The following is a 27,182-nucleotide window of genomic DNA, read 5'->3' as shown; positions in this document are numbered from 1 at the left end:
TACAGATGAGGTAAACTTTATTAAATAATTTCACTGAGACATTTATTTTCAAGAATAAAATTATGAGCACACAAGTTTGCTTTAGCTAACCATGTGGCACTGACACACATTTACAAACACTGGAACATTTCCTCTGAAGTGTGCAATTTCTAAAGCATTCCACACAGATTATTAAACTAGGCTCTTCCCACTAGCTATGGTAACAGAAGCCTACTGCAGCAGCCTTTTATACCTTACGCCACAAATGACACTTCTACCTACATGTATAAGGTTTTGACTGTGTATTTGATATACTGGTCAAATGAAGACTTAAAGATTTCTTCTACGCAATGTTCGTAATACAGTGTGTTCTCGTGTGTGTGTGTGTGATGTGCATGCGTGTGTAGATCAGTGTGCATATGTGTGTGGCTGCACACTGTACTCGCATGTAGAGGCCAAAGGTTGATGTTAGCGCTGGAGCCTTCCTTAATCCCTCTCTGCTTTATTTTTTGAGAGCTCTCTCACTGGACCTAAAGAGATCTGCGCAGACTAGCTGACCAGCAAGCCTCAGGGATTCCCCTGCCTCCCAGCACTGGGATTACAGGCACGTGCCATCATGTCTGACTTTTAGATGGGTGCTGAGGACTTAAACTCAGGATCTCGGGCCTCTGGGACAGGCATTATACAGACTGATGTCTTCATCACCTTAGGGTTTTTGAAAACTGTGCTGAGACAAGTAGAGAAAATCCCACATGATTTACAGATACAAGTTAAATTCATTATGTCATCATGCTTGCTAGAAAGATCTTGTAATGTGGAGCTTTTCTTTATTCTCTATTTAGAGACAGTCTCCAATGCGTCTCCATTCATGGTTTTTTAAGGGAGCCAGAACATGTTAAGGCTTATTCACATTGTTTACCATATGGTTTTTTTTCAGTTATGAGATTAAAACTTATTCAAAAGGAGAAAGTCTCCCAACATAGCTTACACACAGTGCGTCCTTTCATGGTGTCGAAGGGAGCCGTGAGCACTGTAGCATTTCCCACACTGCTTACATATGTAGGGCTTCTCTCCAGTGTGGATTCTTTCATGGCATCGAAGGGAACTGTGATCAGTGAAGGCTTTCCCACAGAACTTACACACATACGGCTTCTCTCCCCTGTGGATTCTCTCATGGCGCTGAAGAGAACTGTGGTAAGTGAAGGCTGTCCCACACAGCTTACACACATAGGGTTTCTCTGCACTGTGAATATTTTCGTGGCAACGAAGAGAACTGTGATACATAAAGGCTTTTCCACACTGCTTACACACGTAGGGCTTCTCTCCGGTGTGTGTCCTTTCATGGCAATGAAGGGAACTGTGAAAGGTGAAGGCTTTCCCACATACCCTGCACTGACAAGGTTTCAATCCACTGTGAATTCGTTCATGCTTTTTCAGTGCACTGCTCAACACAAAGGCTTTCCCGCACTGCTTACACCTGTAGGCTCTCTCTCCACTGTGAATCTGTTCGTGGTATCGAAGAGCGTTGTGATGCATGAAGCTCTTCCCACACTGCTTACACGCATACGGCTTCTCCCCACTGTGGACCCTCTCATGGCATTTCAGAGAGCCGTGGCGGCTGAACGCTTTCCCGCACAACTTACACAGATAAGGTTTTTCTCCACTGTGAACTCTTTCATGACACTGAAGAGAACTGCAGTCAATGAAGGCTTTCCCACATACTTTGCATTCATAGGGTTTCACTCCAGTATGAATTCGTTCATGTCTTCGCAAGGCACTAGAGCAAGTGAATGCTTTTCCACATTGCTTGTATACATAAGGTTTCTCTAAACTGTGAACCTTTTCGTGGCACTGAAGGGAACTGTGATCACTGAAGGCTATCCCACATTGATTACATATGTATTTTATCCCATCGTTAGTTTGTGCATGACTTTCAACCTTCCCTGAAGAAGGAAAGACCTTCAGAAATTGCTTGCATTCATAGGGTTTCTCTCCACTGTGGGTCCGCTCATGGCGGCGAAGGCCACTGGAGTAAGTGAAGGTTTTGCCACATTGATTACATATATAAAGCTGTTCTCCAGTGTGAGTTCTTTTGTGTGTCAAGAAAGAACTGGAAGAGTGAAAGGTTCTACCACATACTTTACATATGTATGGCCTATCTTTATTATGTGTTATTATGTGCTGTGGAATACCAGCAAGAGTCAAAAAGTCTTTCCCACTCTGGTTTAAAACATAAGTTTTTTCTGTAGCATGCATTCTTTCGTGTACTTGAACAGAACTCTGTCTACTGACAACTTGTTCAGTTTGCTTACATTCATAAATTTTCTCTTCAGTATGAGTCTTCATATGTCCCAGAAAGCATTGGAGAGAATTAAAGACTTTCCCACATTCCTGACATGTGTCTAGTTTCTCTGCATACTCCTGGTTCTCACATAGTTTGTATCCAGTCTGAATTGTCTTTAAAGTTTCATAGTCATTTCTAAGCGTCCAGTCTTCTTGCTTTTTTGCTAGAATATAGATCCAGAAAAATCATTTTGAGTTAATACAACACCATAAAAAAAGTATTAGATTCTAAGTAGGTTTTTGGTGTAACATGATCATGACTTGTTTATTCGGCAAAATTTCTGTTTCTGTACAAATCACGGAGCTGCACTGATCAGCAAAATTACTGTTTTCTCATGGACTAAACAAGGCAATAAATGATCTTACCCTTACCTATGGCAGATAAGTTCCTGAAGGTTTCCTGCATCACATCTCTGTGCAGCCTTTTTTGGGAAGAATTCAGCAAAGCCCATTCCTCTGGGGTGAAGTTCACAGCCACATCCTCAAAGGACACAGACTCCTAAAAAATGACACAGTATTTTCAGGAGGAAGGACCAGACTCAGCACTGGCGATCTAGACTCAATGCATACTATGTTTATAGGGTGCTGTGCTGTTTAAATGTTCAATCCATGTAATGTTCATCGGTGTCCTAGTTAATGCTCTTTAACAACATAATTCCAATGGTAAGATGCAACTACACTGTAAAGCAAAGGTAGATGCCTGCTATGCTGTCGGGTCACCCCAGTCAAATCTGTACTATGGCTCTGTTGTGCCTCTCATAAAAAATCCTAATAGGCCAGGGATAGCAGCACACGCCTTTAATCCCAGCACTGAGATGGAAGAGGCAGGCAACTCTCCTTGAATTTAAGGCCAGCCTTACATAGTGAGTTCCTAGCCAACCAGGGCTATATAGTTAAGTCTCTGTCTTAAAAAGAAAAGAAAAGAAAAGAAAAGAAAAGAAAAGAAAAGAAAAGAAAAGAAAAGAAAAGAAAAGAAAAGAAAAGAAAAATTCATTAGTCAGTATCCATAGCAGAATTAGCACCAGCTTTCTGAAGACTAATCTTAGAAATGCTTGAGGGCTGGGCATGGTGGTACACTCCTGTAATCCCAGCACTTGGGGAGACAGAGGCAGGCGTATCTCTGAATTTGAGGACAGCCTGGTCTACGAAGGACAGCCAAGGCTGCACAGAGAAACCCTATCTTAAAAAACAAAACAAAAACAAGCACTTGGAAAACTCTTGATTCTCAAGCATGAGAACCTCAGTTAGAACACCCTCCCCAAACCCATGTAAAATTGCTGGGTGTGGTGGCACACACAATCCCAGCACTGGGGAGTGGACACAAGTAGATTGGTACACAGTGGTCAGCCAATCTAGTACAGGGAAAAAGGACATTTCTCAAAAGATGGACAGCATCCCCAAGGAACTACTCGTTCTGACTTCTACATGCATGCACGCATGTGTTCACATGTGCTCATGTACCTTTGCAAACATCTTCAATCATACACATGCATTTAAAAAAAGATAAATGCTCAGCTTTCCTTGGAGTCTAAACCTGGCATTTGGAGGCTCACCGGCTGACTGTGGAGAGGAAATCAATGTTCTAGTTAGGACAGCAATACTGTTTAATTCACAGTGTCCTCTAAATGTCTGTTTGTTTTGTTGTTGTTTGGGTTTCAAGACAGAGTTTCTCTGTGTAACTCTGGATGTTCTGAACTCACTCACAGCAATCTGCTTGTTTCTGCCTTCCCAAGTACTGGGGATTACAGGTGTGTGCCGGTGTGTGCCAGTGTCTACAAGATCTACTTGATCAGAATGAAAATATGCTCTGGAAGATTAGTCTACAATAAACTGGTCTGAGAGACAATACAGAACAAACACTTCATCTCCCAACTTCTTCCTTAGGAAACTGTGCACATCCTCGTTGACTGTACACAGAGAACTGCAGAAAGCTTCTACCTGGTATCTTATAGGCAATCTTAAATATTTTGAAAGACCTACGAAGGATAAGCTACTATGATAATGTAGACAAAAAGTGCTAAGGAAAATAGAAACGAGGGGGAATAACATTGTGAGAGGGGCTCACTGTCAGACATATTTAAGTAATATAATTATTTCTTAACACATCTTTATCCAGTTGACTAATAACCCAAAATTTTCTTTACCAGGAGATCCCTACATATAAAAAGGACATCACTTAAAGGAACTGCAAACAACTGCAGAACACACATTCTAAGACATCACATATTAGGTGATAAGGCATTAGTAAATCCAAACACACACACACACATCAACTAACTAATCAACCAAACAAAAACAAACAAAAAATCCAAACACACTCTGAAATGTTTTCTTGCATTGCATTAGATCAAAAATAGTCAACTTGCAAAATACTTAATTTGGAAAAAAATATCAGGAAGACAGCTTAGTTGGTAAAGTACTTGCCACATAAGCAGAAAGAACTAATTTCGATCCCTAACACTCACATAAAAAGCTGGGCATGGCAGCACACACCAGTGCTGGGACCTGTGAGAGCTGCACTTGTGAAACTGCTAGAGGAAAACAAAATGAAGCCATCGCCTTGCAGAATGACTACATGATAAAAAATAAAATAAATATATGAAAAGAAACCTCTACCAAATATAACATAATATTGAAAAAGAGTTTAAATAGGACAGGAAGTTGGAAAGAGGTAGGGATTGAGGAAGAATCTAGGAGGAGTTAGGAGAAATGAAACCAAATATGATCAAAATACACTGGATGCATATATGACAGCCTCAAAGATCATTACTATATTTTAAAAAAGAGAAGAGACTAGCAAGTAATTATGGGAAAGACAAACATTCTTGAAGTGATCCACATATATGGAGAAAACGGATTCACAATATAGCAGCCACCAACAGTGCCTTGGTTAAGGGTTCTGTCACTGTGGTACACACAGTGACCCAAAGCACCCTGGGGAGGAAGGGTACCAACCACAGTTCATCAGGAAGGAAAGTCAGGGCAGGAACTGAAGGACAGGCTGTGGAGGCAACTGCTTAGGGCTTGCTCCTCAGCCTGGTTTCTCGTAGTACCCAGGACTACCAGCCCAGGAGTGGCACCAACCACAGTGAGATGGCCCTCCTACACCAATCAAGAAAAAGTACCATGGGCTTGCCCACAGGGCAATATGACCGCGGCATTTTCTCAGCTGAGAGTTCCTTTTTAAAACGACTCTAGCTGGTGTCAGGCTGACATAAAGCTAGCCATTACCAGCATTAATGGCAACCTGCTTAATACACTCAGAGACAAATTAGTATTTACTTGGAAACAGGAACACATTCCCCTTCCCCATGAAGAGAAGTTAAATTATACACTAAAATGGAAAGGATAAAACTCAAACGCTTTGACAAATCATAGCCAAGGATGTGTAAATCCTTTTAATATCTTTTTATCTTTTGATGCATAAAGTTTCCTCATAAGAAGATATGCAGATTAGCAAGTATAATGTCAGAGAAACAAAATCAAGAATTAAGATTTGCATAATTGATATCAAATGCAAGACAACCTTTGATAATATTCAACACCATGTCATGATTAAAGCTCAGGATCTAGTAGGCACAGGAGGATCATACATTAACATAATAAAGGCTTGTATGACAAACACAGGCTAAATGAGAAGGAAAAACGTAACGCCTTGTCTCAAAGATCAGAAAAAAATACTGGATGACTACTCTTGACTCTTCTTTAATATAGCATTAAATTATTAGCCAGAGCAATTACACAAGCAGAGACAATAACAGGTTTACAAATCAGAAAGGAGAAAGTCAAATCATCACTGTTTCAATACATAGTAAAAAGTAACACATATCCAAGAAAAGCAAGGGCAGTCCAAAAGATTATACCCAAAGGCTTTTAGATATGATAAACTATTTATCAAGACAGGAGGGTACAAAATCAACAGTGCCCAGCACATTTTCTCTCAGTGATAATGAACAATCTCACAGGTACACCATCAGCAAGTCATGGTATGTATACACATAAACGATTAAGCCCACACCTTAATACTGTTGATTTATCACTCCAAGAAAAGCCCTTCTCTTCTAGCTACCTCCTGATATGCCTGCACACCTTACATCCGGGGCCTTCTCCCTATTTGCAATAGTCTTCATAGGAAGTCATACGTCAGCATTAAAAAATTAAATCAAGCCCTACACACAGTCCAATTACATCACAGACGCCCATACATCTCCGTTCCATCCCTATCTTTCTCACAGGGAGCGGTGGATCTCCTGGTCCAGTTGGTTTGACAATGTCGGGGAGGACCTGGGAGTTGGGGGATTGTCAATCCAAAAAACCCATTTGGATGGGGGACAAAATCGTGATTTCAGAAGCTGCTTCCCACGAACCAGAAAGACAGGGACCGCCAGCTCTACTAGATAAAACAAAGCGACCCCGCGCCGCCACCGCCGCTGCTCTTGCGCGGCGTAGAGTTCGGGCCTCGGTCCCGAGTCCCGGACGCAGCTGCGCAGAGGCTCCGCCGTGGTCCCCAGGAGCCGAGGAGTCCTGCTCTCCCGTCTCCCATCCCCGATGCTCACCATGGCTGCGCTGCGGGTCTCCTGCGGCCTCACCCGGCTCCTGGATTTAGCACTCAGACAATTTCCCGAAGTACAGTGACCCCGGACTCCCCCATCGGACTGCACGGAGCTGATAGAATGGCTTTGCCAGGGAGAAAGATGGCGGGTAAAGAACTTCCGTTCCATTCTCCGGCGCTCCGGGTCAAACAAGTTGCATTGGATCGCCACTTCTGACGTTCAAATCCCTAGCCTCCTGCGACCTAACTCCCACACTGGGTTTAGCGGTCATGAAAAAACCGAAGCCGAACAGTTTAGGACTCCATAAAGTAACAGAATAGAGGCTCAACTATGGCAGCACCAGAAAGAAAGATGGCGGGTGACACTCTTCCTCTTCGCCTGCCCGAGGTCTCGATTGGACAACTGGCCACTTCAGCTGCCCTCTTGACTATTGGGGGTTCACACTGCAGGCTTGAACAATTCGGGACTCCCTTGGCTGACAGGACAGCCAGTTTCTCTTTACTGGCAAGCTGTAATTTGTGCTTACAAAGAAAGGTTCATTTATCTTATTATTTAAAAGTGATCTAATAGAAATCTTAAAATAATTACAAATCTAAACTTTTATATAAAAAATAGCCGTTTCTACTTTAAATCCTCAAGGTACACATCTACTAATTAACAATTTTTATAACATCATATCAGGAAACTAATGGCAAAAATGAATAAAAGAAATTAATCATCTTTTTCACCGGCCCAGTTTCAGTGAGAGTCACATTAGCCAGTGCTAATTCGATTGCTAGTGTTCTTGTTCCTTAACCTCAAAAGGGACCCTAGCTCAGCTGCTAAGAGTGTGCCTTTCTGGACTTCAAATTGTTCCCTAAAATTTTCTACTCAGAGCCACTAGCAAAAACATATATATTTTTTTAAAGATTCAATTACTTATTATGTATACAGCATTCTGCCTGCATGTACACCTGCAGGCCAGAAGAGGGTGCCAGATCTTACTATCGATGGTTGTGAGCCACCATGTGGTTGCTGAGACTTGAACTCAGGACCTCTGCAAGGGCAGGCAGTGCTCTTAACCTCTGAACCATCTCTCCAGCAAAACATCTCCTAGCAAAAACATCTTAACCTAACCTTACTAACAACTTTATTTTTTCAAATTATTTCTGAGGGTGGTCATTGCTAACATCCTACATCTCTAAGTTCTTTCCAAGGGTGGTGGTTGAATCATTAATCCGTTCCAGCAGCGATGTTTGAAAAAGATCAAACACTATTGTAAGTGCCAATGATGCTGCCCAGTAAGGGGCTATAAGGCCCCTTCGAGATTTTGGACAACTCATAAATTAAGAAGGAAGTGCAAAGACAACAGAGTGATGTAACAGACAGAGGGCCCTGCCTCTCTGAGGCACATCTACTGTGGCTCTGCTAACTGGCAGGTCACACTCCATGAGTTGTAAAGCTGTCTTGCTGTTCCTCCTGCACAGCCCTCAACACCTCTGAACACTGTAAAGATCATGTTCCACTCTAGAGTTGAGCAAAGCCACAAAAGGCCACTTCCTCCCAAAGTTCCTGCTGAGATCTTTTTGTAACTCTCTGGTGGTCCCACTGAGCATCTGCCTTTGGGACACCTGCCTTGACAATGCCTGTCTTCTCAATTGCCCTCTAATCCTGCTATTCATGGGTACTTCGTTAGACATAACCAAGTGTCTCTGGTGGCTCTCGTCAGTTCAGGGGTCAGTTCAGGGACAGAGTCCCTTCATACTGCCTTAGAGTAGGCAACTTGTGTCTGAAGGAGGGATGGGTGGTGTTATACCTTTCATTTGTTTCTTTTCTTTTTGAGACAGAGTTTATCTGTATAGCCCTAGCTATAAGAAACTCACTCTGTAGACCAGGCTGGCCTTGAACTCAGAAATCCACCTGCCTTTGCTGGGACTAAAGGAGTGTGCTGCTGCTGCTGCTGCTGCTGCCTAATTCAAACAGTTCAAAGGCAGAGCATTCCCTGATTTTTATGGTTTCCATAGGACCACTAAGCCTCTGTAGACTTTCACATGGATTGTGCCTTCCTCTGTATTAAGCCAGATCTGAGGGGTGTTTTCTTACTTTCTTATTAGTTCTTGGAAATTTTCATATAATATATTTTGATCATATTCACCCCTGCCTTCAATAACAAATTATATTTATCAACACATTGATTGAAACAGTTATGTATCTGTACAAACTGTTTGAAGAAAACATACATAAAAAATAAAACTAGTGAATCTACTCCCAAAAATTATTCTTTTTCTGAACACAGAATAAGTATATAAGAAATGATCACATCACTTAGGTAAGAACATCAGCAGTAAGTCATTTTCAAAAAAATATGGGAAGCTTCATAAATTTGGATGTCATCCTCATGCAGGGACTGTATTTGGTCATTCAAATTTTAATATATATGTTATCAAAGTGAGCTCAATAACTCATCTTTAATAATCAACCACAATAAAAATTTATATAAAAACTAACTCTATTGACATATTAGAAAACTACCCCTTCACTAATGAATTTAACATGGCTTAAAAATAAAAGCAGAAAACTAAATGTTTATGATGTAATTTGATTTAAAATTAATACCTATTAAACTATTGCTATTACTGAATTACTGTTGCTCAAACCAACCTGGCTTTCCTGAAGCTATTTTTCTTTAACCTTTATTATCATATGTATGATGTGTGAGTATATATTTCTGTGCCACGGTGTGCACATGGAGGACCAGGGTCAACTCTGTGGTACTGGTTTGATTCTCTGACCTTTATATGCATTCTGGGGCCCTGAACTCAGGCCATCAGACTTGTACAAGTGTTTTTATTCCACTGAGCCATCTCAGTGGCCCACATTTATTTTCAAGTTAGAAATACGTATTTCAGAGATCTACTGATAACATATTTATAATCTTTTTTTAAGATTTATTTATTATGTAAACAATGTTGTCTGCATGTACACCTGCACACCAGAAGAGGGCACCAGATCTCATTATAGATGGTTATAAGCCACCATGTGGTTGCTGGGATTGAACTCAGGACCTCTGGAAGAGCAAGCAGTGCTCTTAACCTTTGAGCCATCTCTCCAGCCCTATTTCTATAATCTTTACAGAAATTCTTTAACATTATGTAATTCCCAGAGTAGTTTACAAATTACTTAGCATAGGCCACCCTTCAGTACACTTGTTTTGGTCAAATTCCACTATGGGCAAATTTTCATAGTTTTTCAAACTATTTGTTACAAGTAACAATTTTATTTTATATTTCATGATTTGATTCAGGTATACTCAAAATGCTAACTAAAGACTTTATATATATATATATATATATCTTCAAAATAATCTTTTTCATCATGGTGGATTCTTTTATATTTTAAAATTAAACTGAGATGAGAGGTGCCCCCACGTTTTACATTGCTATTGATTTTCTTCATCTGAAGTCTTCTATTTCCTAGAAAAATCCTGTGCTATGTATGGGGCCTTCCCACATTCTCTATCAGGGATTTTCTGATTTTATGTTTTGAACATACTAGGGCTTTCTCATGTAGCTTAGTCACAGTTTCTCTCCCATATGGATTTGTTCACATACTCAAAATTTTACCCAAGTTAAAGCAGGGCTTTCCCTGAGTTTGTGTTTGGAGGGTTCACTGCAAAGTAAATGTGCTTGGTTTCCGTAAGTGCTCCAAGGCATGTCGTTTTTGCCTCCCAGCTTTCAGTTATGTGTTCTGAATGCTTTCGTGGTGTCAAATGGAACTAGAGAGACGAATTTCTTCCTGCGTTGCTTATGTGTACAGTTTTTTTCCACCAGAGTTCATTTATGCTATTGAAGGGAACTATGATAAGCAGAGCTTTTCTCACATACATAGGCTTGTTACCTACTATGAACTTTTTTTTTCTTTCAATACAGGATTTCTCTGTGTAGCCTTGGCTGTGGTAGACTCACTCTGTAGATCAGGCTGGCCTCAAACTCACAGAGATCTGCCTGGCTACTACAAACCTTTCTTATAGCACCAAAAGGAAGTGTGATACTTGAAAGTTCTCCCACGTTGCTTACACAGATAGGGTTTCAAGTTTTTCCTGTGTCCAGACATTATGTAAAAAGAAAAGGGGTTCCCACACTGCTCACATGCATAAGGCTTCTCTCTACTGTGAGTACATCATTGGTTTTGAAAGGAGCTGAGACAAGCAAAGGATTTCCCACAATAGCTTACATACATGTTTCTTTTTTCCATTGTGAATGTTTTCTTGGCATTACAAGTGATCAGTGAAGTCTTTCTTACATACCTTTCCATGACAGGTTTCCTATCCACTGTGAGTTTTTTCATGGAATTGAAGGAAACTGAAACTAGTGAAGACTTTCCCACACACCTTACCTACACAGTGTTTCTCTCCACTGTGAACCCTTCCATGCTATGGAGGGGAACAGCTGTAAGTGAAGGATTTACCACATGGCTTACATACATAGGGTTTGTCTCCACTGTGACTCCTTCCATGGCTTCGAAGAGAACTGTCGGTAACAAAGCTTTCCCACACAGCTCCACGCATCAGGCTTTTCTCCACTGTGAATCTTGGAATGGTAATGAAGAGAACAGTACAGGCTTTCCCACACAGTTTACACTCACAGGCCCTAACTCAGGATGAATCCGCTCAAGTTTTTGTAAGGAACTTCACCGCACAAAGGCTTTCCCACATAGTTTACAAACATATGGTTTCTCTCCACTGTGAATCCTTTCATGACACTGAAGGGAACTGTGCTCAATAAAGGCTTTCCCCACACAGCTTGCATGCGAAGGGCTTATCTCCATTGTGAATCCTGGTATGACACCGAAGGAACATGATTAGTGAAAGCTTTTTCACAAAGCTTGTTTTCATAGGCTTTAACCCCAGTATGAATTTGTTCATGCACTTGTAAGGATCTTGATCCCTTATAAGCTTTCCCACAGAACTTACACACATAGAGTTTCTGCACTGTGAATCCTTTCATGGTATCTAAGGGACATATGAGGGCTTTCTCACATCACTTACATATATATGGGGTTTCTCTCCACTGTGAACCCTTTCACTGCGATGAAGGTTACAGATGTAAGTGAAGGTTCCCCACATCGCCTGCATTCCCAGGCTTTCATTCCTTTACGTGCCCTCTCATGCCGGTGAGGGCCACTAGGATGAGTAAAGGCTTTATTACGTTGCTCACATGCATACGACTTCCTGCTAGTCTGAGTTCTTCACGTGTCACAAATGAACTGCAACAGTGAAGCCCTTACCACATACCTTCCACACAACTTATTATTTCCATGTGTGATCAGATGTCTCTGAATGCCTGGAAGAGTCAGAAAACTTTTCCCATACTGCTTGTATACACGATTTCTCTCCAGCGTGAATTTCTGCATGAATTTGAACATAACTGTATCTACTGAAGGCTTCCCCACATTGCTTACATTCATACAGTTTCTCCATTGTGAGTGTTCATATGCTTCACAAAGCACTGGGGAGAAATGAAGGATCTTCCACATTCCTTACATGTATACAATTTCTCTGATATTCACATGGTTTATTTGCAGTCTTAAATGTGATGGGCAGATACCTCACTGAATTTTGATAATCATCTTCAAGATCTGGTCTTGCTTTTTCTCTTGAAGACCAGAAAAATCTCTTTGAATAATTACAGTAATTAAAGGAATTACATTGTAGGTAGTATACTGGAATAACTTGACAAAGTATGATGCATTTATGGACTTTTCTCTTTCATATTCCAAATCATGGACCCGAATTGATCAGCGAAATGCTTATTCTTTCACTGATTAAATAGAGGAATGTCTCGCTCTTATCTATATCATTCAGATTTCTGATCATTTCTTGCATTACATCTTCCTTTGGGAAGAATCCAGCAAAGCCCACTCATCAAGGGTGAAGTTTACAGCCACATCTTCAAAGGTTACAGACCCCTAAAACATGCCACACATTTCCAGGAAGGATGGGTGGGCTTCACAGTACTGGGCATCTATACTCAACATGCAACATATTCACATAACAGATTTTCCAAATGTATACATAGTAGTTATCACAATTTCACCTTTCATTTCTGTTTAACTTTTTTCACAATGCAATTCTGCATGGTGAACCAACCCTAGATGTATATGATTGCCAATGTGTTGCCATCTCAGCTGCTTTCTATATTACGCCTGGTTCAACTTCTACTAACAAGTCCAAGATGCATAAGGGATTCTAGAGCAAGTGTCTTTGAGACTTGGTTAGAAAAGCTTGGAGAGACCAGGAAAATCAACCCGAATCAGGCTCCCAAATGGCACTTGAAGCAGATTATCTCAGCAAAGGCTTCCTGTGGCCTGTGGAATAACTGCATTTAGGCACATTTTGCACCTGGCTTTGCAGGCTAATCATCTACTTAAGTCTCAGACTCAGTGTTTTTGACCCTGGAGAAGGGCTGTTTAGGTCAGGTAGGGAACACAGGAATAGGATAAGATGATGTCAAGCTTGAGAAGTTTTGAATAAGGCAGTTGACCTTATGGTCAGGGTTTTGCCGATTTTTACTTTTAATCTATCCAGTTTCGGTGAAGAACTATGTGCTGACAATTCCACAGAAGAAAGAACAACATGACTCACCGGTACAGAGGAATTTAACTCAGGACGTGGCTGCTCTGGCATGAGATCACACCCAAAGACATTCTAGGTCAGTGTGATCCTGTCCCAGGAGACAGAGGCAAGCAGATCTCTGAGTTCAAGGCCAGCCTGGCATAGAGCAAGTTTCAGGTAAAGAAAAGCTTAGGTCTAGGTGTGGTGGTACACGCCTTTAATCCCAGCACTCAGGAGACAGAGCTCAGCCCTAGCACACACCTTTAATTCAAGACCTTTCTGTAAACTTTATTTTTTTTTTTTTTAAATAAAGTCAACCATTGGTCAAGAGGCAGAGCAAGCAACCAGTTGACAGAAAGTGAACAAAGGAAAACAACAACAGACAGTGAAAGGAAGTCTGGGAGACAGATGCACAAGAAGTAGAAAGAAGGGACACTTAGTTTGAAGGGAGGAGAAGGCAGCGTGGAGAAGGGACATTGGCTGAGAAGGAAGGTCAGCTGGATGCTTTCTCTGCCTCTCTGAGCTAGCAGGCTTTCACCGCAGCATCTGGCTCCTGAGTCTTTACTGGTAAAATCAAATGTTTGAGATTTTGTTAAAACAGCTTGGAGTCTCTGGACTCAGCTCTCTGCCCCTATTCCAGGTTATTCTGCTTCACAAATCATCGATGACTTAAATGAGACAAGGCAATTAACACAATTCATTATGAGACATGGTGATTATTAGATTTTCCTTCTGAATTGGTGAATAAATGGAGGTGTTGAGAAGTTGGGATTTCCAGATGTTATAATTACTCATGTTGCTCTTTCCAGCTGTTTTCCCTTTAAATAATAATTTAGTACTAGTAAATAAAAGGTATTCTGAATCCTGCATGCTATTTTTTAAAAAGCGTCACTCATCGTATATACTAGTAGAATGATATACACATGTATTTTGTAAGTCCTCAAATAATGGGAAACACAAACCTGCTGTATTGAAATTGGAAACCTTAGGTTTCGTAATGCCAAATGGAAACATGAGCTCACAGAGCAAAAAGAAATTAAACAATCAGCATGGCATAAATTGTACCCTATATGCATATCCATGTCAGACAACAGTGGTCACTGTCATCAGACAGCAGCCTGCAGTACCTCAGCGTTCACACTGACATATTCCACACCTGTTTGCACAGGGTTGAGGAGGCACGGATTAATAGCAACGAGGACATCTTTATGTAGCCACAATAGCTTTCCTTACAAGAGATACACAGTCCATATTCCTTGTTATGCCATCACTCACTGTTCTTAACAGCTCTCCTTCCTATTTGGTAAACATTTCAAGGTTTACAACCTATTTTTCCTCATAAACTATGACAGCATTTGCAGCAGTTTCATCTTTCTTGTGGTTATACACATAAATGCATAAATAACCCCAGCTTGGCTGTGTATGTTTCTAGTTTATGGTGACAGCATGTAAGGAATGCTTGAAAATGACAGGAAATGCATATACAATGAGCAACAAGTTAAAGGCAAGGAATCCTATCCTGTCTTTGTCCTGGAATCATTCTTACAATTTCTAAACATATAATGTGCACTGGGAGTCTGTGGCTTGAACCATGTTTTCCCTTTCAGCGCTCACCATGTGATGCTATTGCAAGAAGTGGGGACTGGGTGGAGGAGGTGCATCACTGGAAGCAGGACTGCTTTGCAAGGCTATGCCCACTTACCTCCTACTGCCAGAAGCTTCCTGACTGCCAGGTACTGTGGTGGTTTGAATAAGTATGGTCCCCAAAGACTCATATATTTGAATGCTTAGTCATCAGGGAGTAGAACTGTGAAAGAATTAGGTGAGGCCTTGTAGCTCGCACCAGGCCCAGCCTGACCTCTCCTGGCCTGCAGATTATGAGGCAGCCCCGTTAGCCATCCTACACCATGTGAGCCACCATGCTCCCCACCACAACGACCAACCCTCTGAGACTGCAAGCAAGCTCCCAGTTATACATTTTCTAAGGGGTCATGGTGTCTCTCCACAGCAACAGAACAATGACTAAGGCAGTTACATACCATGGCGAGACCCTGATCTATTGTCTCATGCCTGCCTTGGGTCAATGGACTAAGAACATAAGTTAGGAAAAATCTTCTAAGTTGTTCTGCCATCTGTTTTGCCACAGCAATACAAAAGCAACTAATATAAATTCTAGAAGATTTAAGCAGTATATACATACAGGGGACAAGTGGATTATACATTTGAGTTGAGGCAAGGATGGTCATTGACTCATCATAGTCTTGCTTTTGAGTTTTTCATGGGATAAAATACACATCAGAAAACATCTTGACTTTTCAAAAGAATAAGCTCAATCTGATGTTGAGATATGCAAGTACAGTGTCTGATGGTAATGGTAGCACAGTAAGCTACCACCTGTTCAGGAGCACAGAAACTGATGCCATTCCATACAAGTGTTTGGTGAACTATATGATATATTCAATATAGTATAAAAGCCATTTTTTTAGGCTTCTAGACTAGTAGAAATGATCAGAACATACCAACTAGCTTGAACTTAGCTTTGAAGTTTAGTAACTTAAATGTATCATGTACACTTTCACCCATTATACTTATTTAAGCTTGGATTTCTGGAAACATACCACCAAAGAACAACTGTATTTACCAGAGAACAATGTCTTATATAAAACAAGTACTGTTTCTAAACAATAAAACTTTATAAGTTAAAAAAAAAAATGAAACATGGATCTGGAAGAATGTAGTTGGTCTCATTCCCATGGTAAGGCCAAGTCTTAAGATAAATGTCACACACCTCCAAAGGTACATGCTCCTCAGTGATTCAGATGAATAAAACAACAAAAGCATCCTGTGTATGTCTTTAAACTCTGGGAAAGTGTACTTTTAAAACATGTAAAAGAACCACCCTTGCCCTTATTAATTGTACTGAGTTCTTCTCATTCCTTAGGTTTCTGTTTATTCCATTATTTCAACCTTTCCATTAAGAAAGAAATACTAATAAAGCTATAACTGTATTTATACCTATAGTGTAGCCCAGGCATACGTCTCATGTTTAATATCAATGGAGTATGGGGGGACATTTTATGCTTAGTACCAAGTGATCCCTCTAAAACAAACAAATCCTTCAGAAGTTTAAGAATGACTTTCAAGGGCTGAAGAGATGGCTCAGAGGAGAGGTTAAGAGGACTGACTACTCTTCCAAAGGTCTCGAGTTCAACTCCCAGCAACCACATGGTGGCTCAGAACCATCTGTAATGAGATCTGGTGTCCTCTTGTGTCATGCAGGTGTACATGTAAGCAGAACTCTGTATAAATAATAAATAAATTAAAAAAAAAAAGAATGACTTTCAAGCATGGTGTAATGGCTCAGGACCTGTTATCTTTGAAATAGTGAAGTACAGGCCAACGTGGATTCACGTTGAGACAGGAGCAAGATCCTGTCTCAAAAAAAAAAAAAAAACATAAACAAAAGTGATTTTAATGAGAAAATACATGGCCACTGTGGTTAATGGATAGATTTAGAAGCATAACTCGTTACATATTAGTCCTCAAAGGGTAAGGACTCTGCAGTTTCTCTTTTTTTGGTGTGAGTAAAGGGAAAATGACAAGTCATAACACAAACCTGAAGTGAAATTAAAATATGGATAAAGTGTCATTACTTGTAAGCACATGACTTGACATTAAAAAAAAATAATGGCAGTCATACATTCTAAATTATGATTATGGTAGGATATTTACAGGTATCTTCTCATTTGAAAATCTGTAAATTGGCCAAAATACTTTAGAACTCTAGGTATAAAGTCTTCAAGAAAACATGTATCAAAATATAAAACACAAAATATCTGATCTAAGAAACCAACTGGACTTCACTGTGAGTAGCCCAACTATGTTTTGTAATCCAGATTAGCTCAACAAGGGCTCTATCTACATGTGTTCATGAAGGTACAGTTGGGAGTGGTGAAATGAAGGAGATATGGCATAGTTGGAGGAAGTGGGTCATTAGGAAAGACTGTCCTTGTGAAATCTTCTACTGGTCTCTTCTTATAACGCATATAAGTTTTTTTGTATGTGTGTCCACAATGATATAAATTCCTGTACTTGATGACTTTCCTTCCATGACAGGTGAGCCAAAGGGAAGAAATTCTACCCCTTAAGTTGTTTCAAGTACTTGGTATTAGCAATGAGAAAAAGAACAGAAAAGATACAGTATAATCACCAAAGATAAGCCAGACATGGTAACACATGCCTTACTCCTAGCACTCAGGAGACAGAGGCAGATAGATCCAGATAGATCTCTGAGATTGATGCCAGCCTGTTCTAAGGAGCCAGTTCCAGGACAGTTAGGACTACAAAGAGAAACCCTGCCTCAAAACAAAAAAAAAGAACAAGAAAAAAAAAAAACAAAAAACAAAAAAACAAACCCAACAAGACAAGAAAAGATCAAAGAGGCTGCCACATAATCTCAATAGAGAAATCCTAAGAATAAAACTGCATTTTCAACAGCTCATTAACATTACTCTAAAAACATATTAGAATTCAATTCACATGTGGATCCAACACAAAAAGAGAAGAAATGTACATTACTTGTAAAAAGACACTACCCATTAAGCTTCACTGTATAAAGACACTTAGAGAATTGGTCACCTGAAAGTTTATTTACGAGAATAAAAATTAGAAGTAAACATTCCAGAGACTTACCTTCTGAATTAGACCAATTAGTGCACAGTTCTTTCACAAATTCATTCACAGGAATCTTAAAAGAATTTATGAATTCTGTTACTTAAAAGATCTTCACAAAACATTGAAAATTGTTTTACCAGCTTATAAGTTTGTTATATAAGTTTTGATACTGGGTACATTCTCAGAGGTTAGCCCACTGAAGACATCTACACACATCCATCTGAGGTTTCTTACCACGGTATGAACTATTACGTTTGTGAATATAACCAAGGTGACTGGGAGCATTCCTACAGACAACATGGCACTGGTTCTCTGCCCTAAGCACTGTCAAGAAAGTCTTTCCATGTTCTACACTTAGGAATTCCTTCTAGTGTGAGTCTTCTCATGTATTTTAAGAGAACTGGACCGGGTAAAGGCTTTCCCACATTGCTTGCAAATATAAGGTTTCTCACCAGTGTGAATTTGTTCATGTCTTTGACAATCACTTAAAGTATAGAAGGATTTTCCACAGCGTTTACATACAAAAGGCTTCTCCCCACTGTGGATTCTTTCATGACGTCGAAGGGAACTGTGACCAGTGAAGGCTTTCCCACATTGCTTACACTTATATGGTTTCTCTCCAGTGTGAATCCGTAAATGTATTCTTGACTTACTAAAAGAAATGAAACTCTTCCCACACTGCTCACAGACATAGGGCTTTTCGCCACTGTGAATCCTTTCATGATTTCGAAGGGCACTGGGATTAGTGAAGGCTTTCCCACAATTCTTACATGCATAGGGTTTCTCACCAGAGTGAATTTGTTCATGTCTCTGACAGCTACTCAAAGTAGAGAAACCCTTCTCACAGTGCTTACACACATAGGGTTTTTCTCCACTGTGAATTCTTTCATGGCGTCGCAGCGAACTATGACCAGTGAAGGCTTTCCCACATAGTTTACATACACACAGTCTCTCTCCAGAATGAGTCCATTCGTGTTTTCGAAAGTTGCTGGAAGAAATGAAACCTTTCCCACATTGCTTGCATACATAGGGTTTCTCCCCACAGTGGGTCCTCTCATGTCGCCGGAGGGAGGTGTGGCGAGTGAAAGCTTTCCCGCATTGCTTGCACACATAGGGCTTCTCCCCACTGTGAATCCTCTCATGGTATCGAAGGGAACTGTCTACACTAAAGACTTTCCCACACTGTTTACATTTGTAGGGTTTCTCTCCAGTGTGAATCCTTTTATGTATTCGAAGTGTACTTGAAGAAATGAAACCTTTCCCACACTGCAAACATACATGGGGCTTCTCCCCACTGTGAATCCTCTCATGGTACCGAAGAGAACTGAGAGTAGTAAACGCTTTATCGCACTGTTTACATACATAAGGCTTTTCTCCGGTGTGGCATCGTTTATGTGTCTGAATGGAATTGTAATAACTGAAGGCTTTCCCACACTGTTTACATACATAGGGCTTTTCTCCAGTGTGGCATCGTTTATGTGTCTGGAAGGAATAGTAGTAAGTGAAAGCTTTCCCACATTGTGTACACACATAAGGTTTCTCTCCGGTGTGAGTTCTTTCATGGTTTTGAAAGTTAGTCAAATAACTGAAGGCCTTTCCACAGACATTACATCTGTACGGCTTCTCTCCAGTGTGGGTACGTTCATGTCTTCGAATGTTACTCAGGAAAGAAAAGGATTTCCCACATCGTGCACATAAATAGGGTTTCTCTCCGGTGTGAGTTCTTTCATGTTCTTGAAAGTTAGTCAAACAAGTGAAGGCTTTATCACATATACTACATTTGTACGGTTTCTCTCCAGTGTGAGTCCGTTCATGCCTTCGAATGTTACTCAAAAAAGAAAAAGTTTTCCCACACTGTTTACATACGAAGGGTTTCTTTCCAGTGTGGATCTTTTCAACATGCTGAAGAAAATCAGGGTAAGTAAAGGCATTATACTCCTGCTTATCCATACATATTTCTTCTTTAGTTTCATTATTCACACATATTTGAAAGTAACCATTACTTTTGAAGATCTTCTCACAATGGTGGCATTCATAGGATCTCTGTCCAGTGTCAATGTCTTCATGCTTCAGAAAGCATTCTGGATAAATAAAGGCTTTCTCACATTCTCCAAATTTATAGAGGCTCTCTCCACATAGCTCATATTCATGAGGTTTATGTGTAGTCTGAAGAGGCACAGACACATTAAGAGATGAATGACCAATGAGCATGTTGTCTTTACACACATGGCTTTCACAAAGCATCGCTCTATGAGAAAACTTCCTCTTCACAACAGTGTTTGGAATCTGTCTAAAGAGTTCTTCACACTCACTACCTTTGTTATGTTCCAACAGTCTTTCCACAATTTCATTTCTGATAAAAAAAAAAAAAAAAAGTAAAATACACCAATAAGTTATAAATTCCCTACCAGCAGAATTCCTGAGAATTTTTGAATATGATTCAAGGTCCAATAGGATGTAGAGACAGGTAATATCAAGACACTGTATTCATATAGGGTTTCTTTTTGTGTTAACGTTTATTTATTTACTATATATGTGTGACAGTGGGCAAATGGAAGTCAGAGGACAGCTTGTAGGAGTTGGTTCTCTTCTACTATATGAGACTGAACTGAGGTCATCAAGCTTGGCAGTGATGCCTTTACCTGATGAAGTTATTTTGCTAGCCCAATCATGTGGTATTTCAGGTTAATTATTTTGGAAATGAAGAATATGTAAGTCTTACATATTTTTGAGGTCAATCTCTTGCTATGAGGGATGGGCTACCTTCAAATTCAACACATAGCCAGACTCCTAATAACTGGGAATAAGGGCATGAGTGATCATATTTGCCTTACAGGTAGATGTATTTGAGTATTCCTTATGTGAAATGCTGAAAAAAAAAAAACCTCTATTTTCTATTTAAAAAATTTTAATATACATAAGATACCTTGAAAATTGTTCCCAGAGTAAAAATAAAATTCCCTTATATTTTCTATATACTGCATACTGAAAGCTCAAAGGAAGGACACACATTATTTTTTCGTTTATTAACTCTGTGCTTGGACACAATCTATGTATACAAACCATTAGAAAGTATCTCTGGCATTAGCATATCAACCCTGTAAATATTTCTAATTCTGTATGTACTTTAGGAAAGATAAATCCTTTAGATTTCATCACCTTAAAGCTGGGCTTATTTGGATAGTTGTCTTGATTTTAAAAAACTACTGGCCATTTCCAGATTCTTAAGACACATTATCATGAGTTGGTAAAGTTACCTTTGATTTCTTTTAGAATATCTGTGGTCATCATCTCTGTCCTGGTCTTCCTGTGTCTTCCCTAGAATACAGACGCAGAGAAACCTGATTTATTTTGTCAAAACAGAAAAAAATACCAGATTCTATGTAGCTTCATGGTATAACATGACCATGCTTGATATAGCCATCAAATTTACCCTTACCATATTACAAATCAGGAAGCAACCTTTTTGAAGAAGACAGACTTATAATCTGATTAGGTAAAAGTATAATCTTGTTCATACCTATAGCAGCCAGGTTCCTGAAGGTTTCCTCCATTACATCTCTGTGCATCTTCTTTTGGGAAGGATCTAGTAGAGCCCACTCCTCCACAGTAAAGTTTACAGCCACATCTTCAAAGGTCACAGAGCCCTAAAATAACCAAGATGTTCCCAGAAGAAACAATGAGACGCACAATACTGAAAATCTGTTTTCTAAATGTTCAATATCTATCCTGCTCATCAGACTTGTATTTTACATTCATAACTGTAGTCTCTAACACAAAAATCCCCACATTAGCTTTGAATTCTTGGTAAAGCAGCAGCAGCAGCAGCAATATACCAACTATGCTGCTGGAACTTAGTTTTTACTGGTGCGCAGGCCTTCACCATTTCACCACACAACACTACTACTAGCACAGACAAGTGTTACTATCAGCTGCCTGAAATCACATATTGTTAGAACAGATTATAAGAGTGAGTATCCTCATCCAATACTGGTTACCAAGACCATAATGTTCTGCCTCTTCACAAATCAATAAAGCCAAGTAACAACAGATTGAATTACCTGAACCATGACACAAAAGAAACCTTTCAACCTGTGTAAGTTACTTTTCTTATCACTGTGACTAAATAGCAGTTCAGGAGATGTCAGCTTTATTGTGGGTTGTGACTCGAGAGGGACTGCTACCATGGGAGAACGCGGCAGAATTCATAGGGGACAGGCTTATGCAGCAGAGGCTCCAAACCCAGAACATCAGGAAACAGAGCAGAGAATTCTGGTTTCCATCTGAATTCTTCTGTTTTTCTTCAGTCTGGGATCCCAGATCAGGGTTATGTGTAATGGCAAGAGTTGAATACCTGATGGATGGGCTGATGGATGGGCTTCGGGGCACACCTGCAGTGTTTATCCTGATCATGTTAACTGACGGGAGATGATTCATTTTAATTGTGGATGAAATCACCCCCTGGGGAGGGGATACTGCTGGAGGAAATGAGCTGAACACAGCATGTATTTACTACTTTCTCCTTCTGACTTCAGATATAAGATGACCAGCTGCTTCAAGTTCTTGCTCCCTTGACTCCTCCATCAGGATGAATTATATCTTGAAGTGTGAGTTAAACCCTCCCTTTCTTACACTGTATTCATCAGGGTACTTTATCATAACAACACAAATAGAAATGAAGACAGGTAGCACACAGATTCAGAGTGGGTACCCCTCCTCAGTTAACTTCTGCAAACACTTCACAGACACACCTTGGTGGTGTGGTTCCTAAGTGCTTCCAAATTATGCCAACCTAACTAGAAGACTAAACATCACAGAGACTTCAGGTGCTTTTCTCAGGGATATTGTAATAGGAAGGCAAAGCTAATTAACATACCCCACTATCCATGATGACATTAACAGACTGGCTAAGAACAGAGCATGGTCAGTGCCTGGTTAACTACCATCAGAGACATTTCCCCTGGCAGCTGATGGGAACAGATGCAGAGACTGAAAGCAAACATTAAGGGGGGAGTTCAAGCTGGACATCTCCACTGGGTCCCTCCCCCTGAAGCTCAGGGAACCCCATGGAGGAGGGGGAGGAAGGTTTGTAGGAGCCAGAGGGGTCCAGGATATTAGGAGAACACAGCCCACAGAATCAACCAAGCAGGGCTCCTAGGGGCACTGAAGCCGTAGTCGCAGAGCTGCAGGGGTCTGAAGTAGACCTTCTGCATGTATGTTACAGTTGTTAGTTTGGTGTTTTTGTGAGACCCCTAACAGTGGGAGCAGATGTGTCTCTGACTCTTTGCGTACTACTCTTGGGACCTGTTTTCTCCTACTGGGTTGCCTCAGCCAGCTTTGTATCTTGTTCTGCTGTGTTTGGTTGATGTCCCTGGGAAGCCTGCTCTTTTCTGAAGGGAAAGTGGAGGAGTAGATGTCGGGGAGAGGGAAAGTGGGAGGGGAACTGGGAGAGTGGAAGGATATACTGTATGAGAAAAAAAAGATCTAGGAAGGGTCTCGGAGATGGCTCAGTATAAAAAGCACACACTATGCAAATCTGAGTTTGAACTTAGGTAAAGCCAGACATTTTGTGGCTCAGTGCCCATGGTCTTGGAGCTCTTATGGTAATATGGAGTGCACAGAATGTGAGGAGGACCCTGGAAGCTGATGGGCCAACTAGCCTGGCATATGCAGTACTGAACAACAAAGACTGTTCTCTGACTTCCAAACACAATTGTATGTGCAAGCATAGAGTGAGTGTACACACTCAGAGAGAGACATTAACTGGCCCAAATGTAAATAAAAGTTAGTTTATCACAGAGCAGGCATTGTACAATGATGTCATAATCTCTTTAATATGGAATAAAAGAAAAACTGATATTTACAAACAAACATGCATTGTATTTCCCCTTCCTATTAGCCATTAAAATAGAAAACAAAAACAAAAGCCAACTGTAATATGTTGAAATCACAGGTAAGTTTGGAATTTAGACCACAGAAAATGGATGGATCCATTTACACTTATGAATATTGCTTTAGGCTTCAAGATAGGAGAACAAGAATAGTCAGCCCAGTTGATTCTGTACAGGATAAAAACAGGACAACAGATGGAAGATGCAGGCTGCAGGTGACGAAACATCTAGGGGAGTCACAGGGAACACTGAACCAAAATGACATTACAATCTTAAACATACGCAAATAGACTCTCAGGGGCTGGCTCCCAGAACCCACACGATGGCTTACAACTAACCTTAACTTCAGTTCCAGGGTATGCCCTCTTCTGACCTCCACAGGCCGCAGACATGCATGTGGTACATATACATACATGCAGACAAAACACTCCACTCATACATATATAGTAAATAGATCTAGAAAAGGCACAGATTAATATTAATCCAGTATTAGGTGATTTAAATACCCCACTGTCTCCAATAGACAGGTTATCTGGACAAGAAATAAACATCAAAATTAAGTGTTAGATTCATACATCAAGTGAATTTAACAGATAGCTATAGAATATTCCACCCAAATATCAAAGAATATACATTCTACTTAGCAGCCCATAGAAGTGTCTCAGAAACAGATCCTATCTTAGGGCATAAAACAATCTTAACAAATTCTGAAAGACTGAAATAACTTCATAGTTCCTAACTGACCACAGCGCTTCAACTTAAAATAAACCGCAAACAAACCTCTAGTAAGTACACAAATTCACAGAGACTAAACAACTCAGCACTGAATGATGAAGTGGTGAAAGAGAAATCAAGAAAGAAATAAAAATTCACAGAGCTAAATCAAAATGAAGACAACAAAACCTTAGGGATAAAAAAGAAAGAGAGAGAGAGAGAGAGAGAGAGAGAGAGAGAGGAAAGAAAGACAGAAAGAAAGAAAGAAAGAAAGAAAGAAAGAAAGAAAGAAAAGAAAAGAAAAGAAAAAAGCCTGTGAAGGGAGCTTATAGGTCTTAGTCCATTCATTAAAAAACCAGAAAGCAGGGCTGGAGAGATGGCTCAGTGGTTAAGAGTACTGTCTGCTCTTCCAAAGCGCCCGGGGTTCAATTCCCAGCACCCACAACTGTCTATAACACAAATTCCAAGGGACCTGACACCTTCACACTAATGCATGTAAAATAAAATTAAGAAAAAAATAAACAAAACTCTTAATGCCTGCTTCCCTCAGTTCACAAAGGAACCGAGACTCAGGCTAAACTGTCCCTAAGCTTAGAGACCATCTCACCACACATGCACGCGATATATCACTCCAGAATTCAGGGGACATTTCAATTCTTTCATCTCCCTCTTGGTAAACAGCACCACCTACAGGCCTTCCATCTTTCTCCTTGTTCTTAGATGGTGACATTTAAAATACCTATCCATTTTTTATAAGCAGGACACAAACTAAACCAAAGACCCACTTTTGCCTCAAAATGATGATCTCTTCAGTAAAAACGAAATACTTACTAAGCGATGTTTCCTTAAGTTTCTCCCCCTTTCAGTCTTGTCACTTTTCTTCCTGCTCTCCTCCTGAGCCAGCACGGGACCCTTAATTTACTGTCATTCTAAGGACAATGTGACCTTAGAGGAAACTGTTTAAGAGCTGCAAATGCTACAGTCTCAAAGTCTCAGAAACTGTCGTCCCTCCTTAAAAACAAAATGCCTTTTCTGCCCAACCTCCGAGAAGCTTGCACATTTTATACTCGAGGCTTCCCCGCGATTGCAATTCTCCTTTGAATTAAAAGTCATGTCCTCCCTCGCCCTTCATTCTACTTTAAATCAGTGTCCTCAGCATTTCGAGAACAAAAACACGTATTACCTCATAAAGGGCCTCAAATTCCCTCGTCCCTCCAGCCCCAACGACAGGTGTATATGGATATCCTCTTCTAATGAGTTTGTCAGACAGTAAATAACTAGAAATTTGGGGACGTTTAGGCCTAAGAAGCACCAGGATGGGAGACACACTCGTAGACTTTAGCCGTCGCTTCTGGAGACTTCCGAGGCACTCGCGGGCCCCTTCTCCCGGGGTCGCGCCCCTCGGCTCCGGGCCCCCCGCGCAGCAGGGAGCCCCGTCACCTGAGCAGAGGCGCGGCTCCTCCCGCAGCCCTGCCCTCCCGCCTCTCCCTCGGCGCTCACCATGTCTGCGCCCAGGCCTGCGCGCTCGCCCGAACAGGGTCACCAAGGCTGTCACGCCGGCTCCCTCAGCTGACCTGCCCGCACCGCAAGGCGGGCGGCGCCGTTGGGCACGGCGGAGAAGCCCTCCGCTCTGCTCGCGGCCGCCCTGACGGGGTAGTGCACGCATGCGCCGCAGCGAACGCCAACCCTGCGCCGGGCCTTCCTGAGGCCTCGGAAGCTGTCCCTGCGGCTCGCTGTCACATGGCCACGGAGACCAGACCTGCAGCTGTAGTGGCACCCTGAAGAAAGATGGCGGGCGAGTGGCTCCCGCTCCCCTGCCGGCACCCCGGCGCCGACCGCTCGGTCCACCCGACGGCCCTCCCCATCGCTCCTGGCGTGGACGGGCCTACAGCTACAGAGGCTGAGCGACCCCTACTACTTCTGCTGCCACCACAAAGCAATCCTGCGACTTCCCTGCTCCAGAAAAGAGGATGGCGGGAGAGGAACTTCCGTTCTGCTCTCCGGCTGTCCTGATTGGACAGCTCATCTGGTCTTCTTCCTTTTGAATAGTGCCCAGACATTGAGTAGCGAGAGTAACAGTCTCCCGGCGGAGGAGAGCCATGACGACACATTGTAAGCACATCCCTTTCTAGCTAGGTTTCTTTTCTTGTTGAAGACCAGCCCAATTTGGTAGATAAATACCTTTAAAGCAGAATTTGCTCCTGACTTTCTCTGAGACAGAATCGGCTTCTACCTGTATTCTGTGGACCTTTCTGGTTGCTGATCCCTGGAGATGAAGGCATAAGTGGGCACAGGAAATCCCACGCCTAGTGTCCCACAGAGACAGTCTATTCCTTCAGAGAACAAATTAATTTTCCGGGGCGCGGGAGGGGAAAGGGGGGAGCAGGAGGTGTTTACCATCTGCTGGAGGGATTCTTTCAGAGATCTCCATTCAGG

General features: G+C 41.2%; 2 protein-coding genes across 6 annotated transcripts; both read right to left on the bottom strand.

Moving 5' to 3' along the window:
• LOC110561069 (zinc finger protein 709-like) lies at positions 1 to 18,277 on the bottom strand. Of its 3 annotated transcripts, none has more exons than XM_060387349.1 (3): positions 18,160 to 18,277; positions 2,695 to 2,821; positions 1 to 2,486 (listed from the first exon to the last, which is right to left on the bottom strand). In XM_060387349.1, the coding sequence occupies exons 2-3, from the start codon at positions 2,726 to 2,728 to the stop codon at positions 964 to 966; spliced, it is 1,557 nt and encodes a 518-aa protein (XP_060243332.1). In that variant the 5' UTR covers positions 2,729 to 2,821; positions 18,160 to 18,277; the 3' UTR covers positions 1 to 963. The 3 variants fall into 3 exon arrangements, with proteins under 3 accessions (XP_060243332.1, XP_021513006.2, XP_060243333.1); XM_021657331.2 differs by lacking the exon at positions 18,160 to 18,277 and adding an exon at positions 6,879 to 7,372; XM_060387350.1 differs by lacking the exon at positions 18,160 to 18,277 and adding an exon at positions 6,341 to 6,772.
• Positions 18,216 to 26,682, bottom strand: LOC110561074 (zinc finger protein 14-like). Of its 3 annotated transcripts, none has more exons than XM_021657344.2 (4): positions 26,247 to 26,682; positions 21,662 to 21,788; positions 21,399 to 21,459; positions 18,216 to 20,494 (listed from the first exon to the last, which is right to left on the bottom strand). In XM_021657344.2, exons 1-4 carry the CDS (start codon positions 26,247 to 26,249, stop codon positions 18,496 to 18,498), a joined length of 2,190 nt encoding a protein of 729 aa, XP_021513019.1. In that variant the 5' UTR covers positions 26,250 to 26,682; the 3' UTR covers positions 18,216 to 18,495. The 3 variants fall into 3 exon arrangements, with proteins under 3 accessions (XP_021513019.1, XP_060243331.1, XP_060243330.1); XM_060387348.1 differs by lacking the exon at positions 26,247 to 26,682 and adding an exon at positions 25,578 to 26,135; XM_060387347.1 differs by lacking the exon at positions 26,247 to 26,682 and adding an exon at positions 24,371 to 24,839.
• Between the last annotated feature and the right edge of the window lie 500 nt (positions 26,683 to 27,182).

Source organism: Meriones unguiculatus, chromosome 7, assembly GCF_030254825.1.
Source record: "Meriones unguiculatus strain TT.TT164.6M chromosome 7, Bangor_MerUng_6.1, whole genome shotgun sequence".
In the NCBI taxonomy this organism is placed as follows: Eukaryota; Metazoa; Chordata; class Mammalia; order Rodentia; family Muridae; genus Meriones; species Meriones unguiculatus.
This window is presented reverse-complemented; position numbering and strand designations above follow the sequence as displayed.